The sequence below is a fragment of the Dreissena polymorpha genome, chromosome 16 (assembly GCF_020536995.1).
Source record: "Dreissena polymorpha isolate Duluth1 chromosome 16, UMN_Dpol_1.0, whole genome shotgun sequence".
Taxonomy (NCBI): domain Eukaryota; kingdom Metazoa; phylum Mollusca; class Bivalvia; order Myida; family Dreissenidae; genus Dreissena; species Dreissena polymorpha.
In genome coordinates, this window is record NC_068370.1 from 40,713,645 (window position 1) to 40,724,722 (window position 11,078).

The 11,078-nt window shown below is 33.7% G+C and overlaps 1 protein-coding gene across 1 annotated transcript; it reads right to left on the reverse strand.

Annotated features, from left to right (window-relative positions):
- Positions 1-1,464: 1,464 nt before the first annotated feature.
- Positions 1,465-2,199, reverse strand: LOC127861783 (uncharacterized). Its single transcript, XM_052400465.1, has one exon. The coding sequence runs from the start codon at positions 2,197-2,199 to the stop codon at positions 1,465-1,467; it is 735 nt and encodes a 244-aa protein (XP_052256425.1).
- Positions 2,200-11,078: the final 8,879 nt, after the last annotated feature.

The following is an 11,078-nucleotide window of genomic DNA, read 5'->3' on the forward strand; positions in this document are numbered from 1 at the left end:
TATCTTCGCTAAAATTATAGCTGGAACAAAAATGCTCTGCCTCGGTATTATTGCAATTAAAAGTACTGTTGCTAAGGTTTTCAAAAAATAATTTAAAATCTTCCAATGGAATGTTATGGCTGGTTAGTTTATTCTTTGATTTGAAAAATTTCCAAAAATCGCGATTTTTTTCTTTAAGTTTTCAATATCAGACATTTTTGTACGGTATGCACATCCCTTCTTTTTCAGTATTAAATTTTTATAAAGTTTCTTATAATGACAAAGCATTGATCTACTAGCGTCTGATTTATTTAAATTAAAACACTTTAAGGCATCAATATATAAACGACGGGCAGACTCACAATCACTATCAAACCAGTCAGCATAAGTTAAACTACCGTATTCTTCGAACATGTACTTCGGTTTATTACTAAACGTATATGTATGAGAAAATAATGGGTCCGCTACACTGCGGATAGTATCAGTAAACTCGTTTATGGCATTATTTACTGACAATCTATTCAAATAATCAACATTACGTACAATATCATTAAAAACAGGTAAGTTAGCTATGATTTCTGTTCGAAATCGATCTTTGATGGAACTGTCCCATTTGTATTTTACATCAGTAAATTTCTCGTGTTTGGGTGAAAAGTTATTGCAACGAAGAGTCAAATGTAACGGGGCATGATCGCTCCATTCATTAAATTCGCCTAGTGTACAATCAACAATGCGTGAAAAATTTCGTTCACTAGCTAAGACGTAATCAATCATGGATGTCCCGTTATGACCATAAAATGTACGTTTATTACTGTCACATATTCTACCATTAACAATACTCGTACCTGTTGACTTACACAAATCAATCAATTTACAACCATGGCTATTATGTACATTATCAATAGAGGCCCTAACAGAGACTTGATCAGGGCAATAATCTATATCATCGTAAAAAGTATTCATACAGTCATATACAATATAACCACGTTTGTTGCCTACTCTACTGTTTAGATCCCCAGTTATAAATACTTGACCGGATTCAGAAAAGTATGATATATCATTTTCTAAAAATTCGAAAAGGTCGATATTAAACGTATTATACATAGGCGAATCTTCACCCCAAATATAGGCTGCACATAAATAAATATTTTCATCTATGTTAAAAAACTCACGATCTAATTTAAGCCAAATAACAGTTTTATAGTGATTGCGTACAATAGTTATTCCATCCTTTAAATGTTCCCTAAAATAAACAACAACACCACCGCTAGATCTACGCGCTTTTCTGTGTTGAGTTTTTCTATAAAAATTGTGAGATATAAAAGCATCAAGAGAAATAACGCTTGACTTGTTATTCCAAGTTTCGTACAATAGACAGATATCATGAGAAGTAATTAAATTGACAAAATTAATATTACTTTTTTTACAATCTGTTAAACCATTAACGTTCCAAGACAAGATAGAAATCCTACTGTCATCGTGCCCCTATGCGCGCTGCGGTACCCCATCTATATAGAGGGTGTCGTAAGCAAGGTACGCACGCTTCCCTTGCCGCCTCGCGTCTTTCATCTTGGGAACCAGTTTTCGCCTCTTCTGAATCACATCCTGTGGAAACACCCCGAAAACAGTTCCATCGAGTTCTTTCCACCGCTTTCGCACCATTTCCCTGTCTTTGAAGTACGAAAACTTCGCCACAATGTTCCTTACTTTTCCCGCAGTCGGTACGCCAGGGGAACGATGCACACGTTCGAATTTAATGGAATCCACCAACTCACGTGCAATGTGGAAAGCGTCCTCGAGATGTTGACGAAGCTTACGCTCCGTCACTTCCGGCGTCTCGTTACCCGAAGCGTTGTCTTCCTGAACACTGGTGAACATAAGATTATTTCTCATGCTCTGTGACTGGAAATACGAAACATCATCGCGCATGGCTTCTCGCTCCTTTTCGAGCTCGTCGATACGTGACGCCATCTGCGCTGCGTGGATGTCCGCCCCGTCCACCTTGTCTTCAACCCGCTTCACTCGATCGTCCACCTTCTTCATCCGCTCGTCCAATGCCATCCACAACTTTTTGATGTCCGTCTCCATGTCCCCGATCCTCTTCTCAATGACTTCAACAATTTTTAATTTATTCTCTACGGACTCTAGTCGATTACTTATAGATTTCATAATCTCCATAAGGTCCCTATTCGTAGGTTCGGAATTGCAACCGTCCGCCATTGTTTGTGACACTATTTTTGCATCCAACGGCACAAACACACTATCACTCAGTTAATCTCCATACAGCACCGAATTAGTCCAATTAAGCAAATCGCTTACCGGAGTAGATTCTGTACACGAACTCCCGGACGGGCCTCTTTGTTTATGCACTTTACTATTGTTTCTATTGTTTTGGCCATTGTCACTACTATTCCTCTGTTTTCTCTTTTTATTGTTCGAATTTTTCATCGTGCACCATTGTATCCATGTAGAAGAAGATTTAGCACGTTTAAATCTCTATACTTACATTCACAAATATGCATTAAATCCAGTAAATAAAACATTTTCCTCTCGACTTAAAAACACCGCCATTCGCGCCTTATCACGTGACCAATCTCCCTCCATAAGCGTGTCGTCCTTATCAGTAAACGTGTACGAGACTCTATGTCGCTTAATTGACAAATTATGTTCTCATCTCAAAGACTATATTAAATAATTACCGACGAAGATAGTTTTGTACAATTGTATATTTAATTGATGTGTGTCATACTTATGGAGAAAATAATAAGATGTTAAACAATTTAAAAATCATACCGCATTTGCCTGATAAAAATTGTTTAGTCGCAAAAGGCAATATGAGATAACTTGGTTTTCATATCGTTACAAAATGTATGTTGATATGATTGTAACTTCATTGAATCTTATTCTGTCTGTGTCCATTAACTATGGTGCTAGCGAAATTGTCGGTGCATTATCAAATGTATTTCAAAATCGAGTAAAAAAAAAAGAAAACTCGTCGAGGAAGGGCACGAACTCATGAGTGTTTTCCTGAAAACAAAATTTGTTACAGATAACACCACTTTTAACCCAAATCTTTCTAATTGCGTATTAAATCTACTGGCCTTGATACGTATAGACTATTTAGTTAATCGCTTGTTAATTTGCATGTAAACCATTAAGAAACTGAAATGCCTGAAAGCGTGATATACACAATTAAATCAAACGATTTATTTATACGTTTATGCTGTTCCTTTCCTGCCGCTTGTATCATCCAATACTGAGTATAACAATACATCTATGACACGACTTTAAATAAGACCTATTCATGAAATCTGCATATGTATTTGTAATTTTGCATTTAATAATATATCATGTTATCATATCTGTGAAGAACGTGTTTAAAGAAAACGCACTAAAACTGCAATGAGGTCACTATCGCGGTTAGTATCTCTTACACGACCTCAAGTTGTAGTTATTTTTAAGAGTGTTTTTAATTTGTGCTTTTTTATTTAACGATATGGCGGTCTCTGAGCTGCCTCTTAACGCTCTCGTATTTTACAACATAAGAAAGATAATTGTTTCAGATGAAGGCTCCAAAAGAGTAACTGCATTACGCAATTCCTCTGGAATCGCTAGCACGCAATTAACGTCTCCCTCAATCTTCATAGTTGTCACATTTCAGTCTTTAGAAGCTGTAAAGAATAGAACTAACTTGTGTCCTGTTGATTAAATGTTTCATACACACTTTTTGTTTGAACATATTTTGTAGGGTATATCGCTGCATCGATAGCTATATAGATAGATAGACTATAGATATATTTTTTTCCGTATAATGAAACAACATGATAAATCATATCTACGTACATGATAAAACAGTAAAACAATAAACATGTATGAGATATGAAACCATGTCAATAACATCATACCAAGGATTGCACAATAAAGAGAACATAATCTCTTATTTCCATAGTGGTCCTTGGATATTGATATAATATAAAGTATAATATTTCTGTGTATACTGACACGTTAAAAACCTATCCGTTAATCGTTTTAAAGATTTCCGATACCAACGAAACTATTTCACTGAAATAGACCCGCGTTTAATCTGGGACTAATTCTGTGATATGTATGAGTTATGGCTAGCCAATAAACCATCGAATACCCCGAATGATTTTAATTGACCGTTTAAAGGCGGTGATCACAGTTTTAATAAATATATTTTTGTAGTTGGTGTTCTGTAATAAAAAAAGTAGGTAAAACACTATTTTCTCCTTTGGATTATTTTGCGCTTATTTGTTTGTTGTATTTATACAACTTAAACATTTACAAACAAGACCTCATATCATGTAAACTTCAACTAAGGAATTTTACCGATGCAATTGGCCACAGTAAATCTCCGGAATTTTCCATTAATGAACTACACCAATAGGTACACATGTCATGTCTAAATTGTCTATTATCGCATGTGGCTGATATGAAACAGTTTGACACAACAGAAAAACACCTAATAAAGACATTTGGAAAATAAATAATACAAACTCCGTTCACCGCTTAGGCTAATGCAAAACAGAGCATAGGGTATTTAATCGGTTCAAAAAAATAACACTTCTCACCCTACACCCAGAGCTGTTAACTTCAATTAACAATTGATAAAACGAATAACGAAGACAGACAAAAAACATTATTATGAGACACCTCGAGCCTCTTAGCTGTTTCTTGTTCTGGAAATTTAGACATTTCTACTCTTGTAATTTGAATAATATCATTTTCTCAGTGTGTTGCCACTAATTTGTTTATCGTGTAATCTTCTAAAAATGTATCTCGTGATTCCGCGTCTGGTCATTACTGCGTCTAGAATATTGTAATCATCGCACTTTGCTGTTTCATGTTCTCTTCTTGTTCGAACAATTATAACAGATATAAACAATTCATAAACAAGGGGTGATTCACTCGCTGATAAACAAACCCGTTCAATTTCTGTATTTATCTTAAAACTTAAACATTTTGTATTCATGTTAATTGCTATTGTTTGAATACATATTTATTGTTTCGTAGCAATACACTAGTTAGTGATTGTGCATGAATCGCAATATATCGTGTGCATGAAATTCTTTTGTCGCACATGCGACATAGATCAATTTGCTAAATCTGTTGAAATCAAACTTAAATCAGGTGAATTTAGATTAAGAGAACCTTTTGTTACTTGCTGAACAAAATATTACTTCCAGAAGAATACACTGTAGATCAAATATCACTGTAAATGTTTTGAAAAGGGCATCCCAATATAATTGCATTTGTATATCTGTAACGAACTGTCCCCAGGACCATATTCCCAAACGTGGCTACATGAGTAGTACTAGCAGTAAAATCGTACATTGGCAAGGACAAATCAATATTCGCATATGCACACGTGAATGTCGTACTTATTTTTTTTAAATCCTAATTCTAATTGAAAAGCACGATTTATGATGACTAAAGTAACAAAACATCAGTAATCATTTAAGAATGCTTTGTTTGAAAACGTGTCAATAATATGAGTAATTGTCGTCGATTCATATTGCCAAATACTTTGCACATTTTATACATTTGATATTCAGACGAGAACTTTGAAACACAAACACGAACCGCAGGCCAAGCATGTATGCTGGAAAAAAAGACACAATTATTGGTTAATTGAAAACCAACTATCATTTCGAAACAAAGTAACTTCCCATCTTCATTGTTGGAACAGAATGCGTATTGTTGAGCAGATTGAGTTGTGAGTAAAATTTGTTTTTCATTTGTTATTATTGATGTCAATAACGAAGAAGCTTAATTGCATACTGTTATTGATCATGGCAGTACCTATGATACCAATACCATTGACCCACGCCGAGAGTCAAATACAGAAAGTGAGTGAGGATTCATAAGATAGTGCATTGCGTGCTCTGGGCAGAGTCGGGAGAATGTTTTGGTCGTGATATTGTATCTGCTGATTGATAAACCAGGGAATAAACTGACGTTTAACAGTTTAACAGTGAACGTTGTGAACCGTGAAATTTTGGATTTGTTGACTTCATCCGGGAGACTATTGTTTATGTCAAATCCATGTGGCACGATATGATAACGGCAATATTTGTTTACATATGTTCGAATTTGATAAAAAAAAAATGTTTGCAATTAATATAAACATGTGTGCAATGGCTTTCTTAACGTTGACCACAACGTAAAATATAAGCTAATTGCAAGTTCGTTCAAAGATAATTTACATGAAACATCTTAACTATTAAGGTATTTAATCAAATACAGCAAACAAATCAGTGTATCTTAACCCCTCGAGATCGTTGTTATTTTTCCTCTCGATAAATAAACATTGCAAAACAGTTTTCTCCAACATATAACTATTGTATAATAATATGCATCATGTCAAAAGAGAGATTTATACTGTTAACCTACTCACTCTAGGATAAGAATCCTCATATACTGATGTCGTAAGAAAGTAATATCGCTAAGTGTTTCTTATCGTTATACCGAGGAAGACTCACATAGGCGTCCTCTATAATTTCGGAGAGTTTTTGGAAGGATGACGAATAATTCAATACTTATTTTATAAAGCAATCAAGGAAATGGTTTTATTTTGTTTTGAGTTCTTTTCTCGTAGGAGCGCCTACAGGATCTTCAGTAATGAGGGGCCTCATGGTATAAACAGACTTTGTTTAGGTGATGCCAGTTCCATAGTAACATACTGGCTCTAATAGAATAACCTTAACCTTTGAATCAATAGATAAATACTGATCATTTCGATGAACGTCATGTAAATCTTAAACTGAATGTTAAAGCACAAAACATTTATAACTCTGCAAAATGTTTAACCCAGGACCCCGGCTAAGGACCATTCTCATTTACATTATGTAATGAGACCGAGTGCATGTATTAATTAATTTTATTCGGGAGTGAAAAAGAGGTTTCCAGTAAAAAAACAAGAATATTATTAAGGAAAGAAAAAAAAGTAACCCTCAACCGGGCACTAACAACTGACCCCTGGAGTAAAATCTATCGCTTAGATCACTCGGCCATTCGTGCTCATACACTGAATGAAGATTTTATACTTTATTTAAGCAATCCTCGTAGTGTTAAAAAAATATAATGACAACTACAGAACTCTCCTAATTATTCAATCGTTTCGCGTTGCAAAATTTCAGGTTTTTAAATCGTCAAAAGATGCATATAATGGATATTTTAGAGCATGTTAAATGTTCAGTATTACTGTATCCTTACAAATATGATAACTACAACGAAAATTTGCGAATCTAAAATAATTGTGTTTTAATTTTGTCAATTTACCAAAAGGCGAAAAGGCCCCTTTAAATGGATCAGAATGCTTTCTCATTTAATAAGTGATAAATAACACAAAATCAGTTTCGAATGTGAGCATATCGTTATAAATATACATTTCTCATTTAATGTTTAGAGACATGCATGTCCAATTTTGTAAATAACACTGACACGTGAATGTCGTCTTTATAAAAGTTTTTATTGCAAACAACATTGTAGGTGATTAAATAAACTGAAATAAACTGAATGTAGGAGCACATATTGAATAGCTGTGCTAAGGATTGTATACTTTGTTTTAATATTTAAATCAGTTTAAATTATTGTGTCTGTATCGCAACTTCAAGCGGGATTTAACTTAATTTTGACAAGTTTTTTATTTTTTAACAGAGCGTCGAAACAAATATCGCTGGAAAATATTCTAAGCATTCTTATAGGTGTAATTAACGACGTATGATTTCCTTCCAAAATCGAATTACTTCATTTCTACACTTCTGTTCCAGTCGATATGTTAACCTACCGATTATGGAACCGGCCAAATGGGTCATTTGCCTATCTGCTGTTTACCGTGATTATGACGAACTCGATCAGCCATTCTGAAATAACGACTAATCAACCGATGGCGTCACCGCCATCAACTGTTATTCAAAATAACGTGTCGTCGCATGCCTTAGAGAATACAACAGGAGCGGGCATAAGGTATGGAATAATTAATATTTTCCTGTCTGATTTGCGTCTAGACACTATGTAAAGAAGATGTTTGCATATATTATACATGTTTGTATTATGTGCCCTTTGATGAAATAAGGTATCCATAGCTTCTGGAAAAGACATTACTCTGTGAACGGTGTTCATGTTAACTTTAATGTTACTATGTTTGTATGATTTACATACTAACTATTGTTTTAAAAGTGTGCATCATGCGGTTTGAAACCAGTCAATATTTTGAAATGTCACATAGTGTATTTTATTAGAATTTGGAACAAATATGTTCTTTGATAATTTTATACAAAACCTGTTCTATTTGAATTGTGTGCTCTGTTCATCGATTATATTAAAAACATTTTTGTTTCATTGTTTAGACAGAAAACCCTGGACAGACTACTTGATGAATATGACCAACGGATACCACCAAATTATGAAGAAGGTCAGGATTACATAAACCGTCCATATTGTATATTTTTGTTTTTTTATTTCTGACCAATTTACTATCAATAATTTGTAACTTAATTACACAACTAATCAATTCCCCTCATTCATACATAAGGCTTTAATGCTGGTATTTAATTAAAAGCTTGTCTACGTTAGCGGTCTGCTTACAAATAATATAGTTTTTGTTCATTAACGATATTTTGCAGTCGTAAGATGTTCGTGACCAACATATATGGACGATATCTGTTAAATGAACAATTGCGAACAATTTTCTTTTCAAATGTGTTAACTTCAACAGGTAAATTTATATAAATTATTATTAATAAATGAAATTAAACATGGCATTGTGTACCTAATCGCTACAAAGAAAAATTATTTAATACACAAGCCAATTTGATTACACATGAAAATTAATCAATGTGTTAAATAGATCGTTGTGTAGATATTTATAACCAAGTAAGACTAACAAAGGGAATCACATGTTTCTCTGAGATTTGTTATGTTCCTCGTGTATGGTCAATGCGAGACTTACTTCAAAACTAGCAATTTCAGCACGGACTGGGCTAAAGTTTTACCCGCTTTCACCATTGTCTTGCAAAATCCCTCTCTTAATTATGCATCTGGAGACTCATTATTTCTCCATTGTAAAGAACACTCGTACGTAAAATTGTTAACATCACGAAACAAGCATACAAACGAAAATTTCTTTAAAGACACTTATCGAAACTTCGTCAACTTTATCCTGAAACCCATGCACTAATCTGATGAAGTGCCTTCACGGTGGGGGATTGTCCTTATTCACCAAAGTTATAGAAAATTATCAAATGTAATGTGCTTTAATACATTGATATCTTTCTGAAATGTTAATCCGTATTTTAAGGGTCCCAGCTTAAACAATATTTATTTCTGCCCTAAATATGGTTTCACATTCACTCTTAAACCTTGTAAAAATTATGCTTTATAAGCTGACATTTCACAGATCCTAAGTTAACACTTGTATTTATCAAGTGTATCACTCTTGATGACTCGAATGTATTTGGATAATATATGTAGGGCTAGAGTACCAACAAAGACCTCATGAAGGCATTTATAAAATATCAAACATGAGCTTTAACTGAAGGTGAAAATTACACCCATCATGCCGCGTTAAAACAGATGTAGCAATTGTACAAGCGCTTTATCTTGATTTGTGATATTAAAACCTCGACGCTGAGAAATACCTAACTTCATATAGTAAGCCAGCGGAAAATCCATTCTACGTTATAAATTTGTATGACATAAAGCTGCATGATCATTTATCAACAATTTAGAAAACAATTTGGCCAATAATGTCCCAGATTGGAAAATTATGCATATTTCAAAAGAGTGATTCCCTTTTTGGTTATAAAAGCCGTTCGCAATTGAAGATGCAGTGGTATGGTATTTTCATGGCATTTGCTCTTCGGCAACAGTTTGGTGAATTCCAACGGACACATATTTGGAGGCGATAACTTTGGAATAGGGCTTTAATAAACAAATTCAGTCGATGTTTTTATTATGGAATCCAATGAAAATTGGATTTACTGGCGCTGACCTTTGTCTAGTGGTATAACTCTGAGAAGATACATATACATCGAAAAAAAAAGAAACAAACAATAATCGAAATAAGAACTTTTATCTGAAGTCGAGCAAATTGGTCTTTATTAAAATTCATAATTTTTTTAACATTTTATTTTGATTGTTTGTCAATTCAAATATAAACATTTCTTTTGCATCTTTAAATTTATCTGTTACAAACATCAATAAAGTTACTAATATAATCATGAAAATAACATGGTTATTAAGCTGAGATTCTCCTGTCACTGTTTAGACACTGGTTCGTTATAACCGTTGCCCAGTGTAGATCATGATTATGAACATAATGATACTAAACACCAGTGTTATCAGCAGGAAAAAAAACATAGTGATAGAACAATGCCCATTTGATGATGATTGTCAGAAATTAGGTTGCGACGGTAAAATTAATCATTATATTCTTAAATAATCTAATGTCAACTACATTTCAATGTATTAACTATTTAATTGTACATTTTAATTTTTTATGCATTTAATTTCATGTCACTCTGATTAAAATGTCAATTTTCTTGGAGTTTTTAAAATTATGTCTGCACGACGCAACAGTGTCATTGCCAAACACCTTACATCTTCCGATCAATGAATTCGTGCGTATTGTTAAATAATCTCCATAATTATTGAATGTTACGAATTCCAAAATAAGCGAAATTAGACTCTGTGCAATAGGACCATGATTGCTAAATATATGGGGCGATCCATATTATACTAAATGGATCTTCACAATCGCAAACATCATGTCGACATGTAAGCATATCGATTATCTGAGGCATTTAATGGCATGTAATGAACCCTGACAATTTTATAGTCATAATTCTGTGATCAGTCGAAACGCTCTTAAAATATTTAAATTTGGCCAAATATTCAAGATCAAAAATGACATTTGTGGATGCTACAAAGTGAATTATTCTTTGATAAGTCCGAAGCTTTTAAAATATTTAAAGGTATAGGTATGATTTATGATGCAAACCAGATTAGTTGGATCTAGATATCGATTTGGTACGCGTCATTTTGTGATCCGTCGGAACGAGTTTTAAATATTCCCA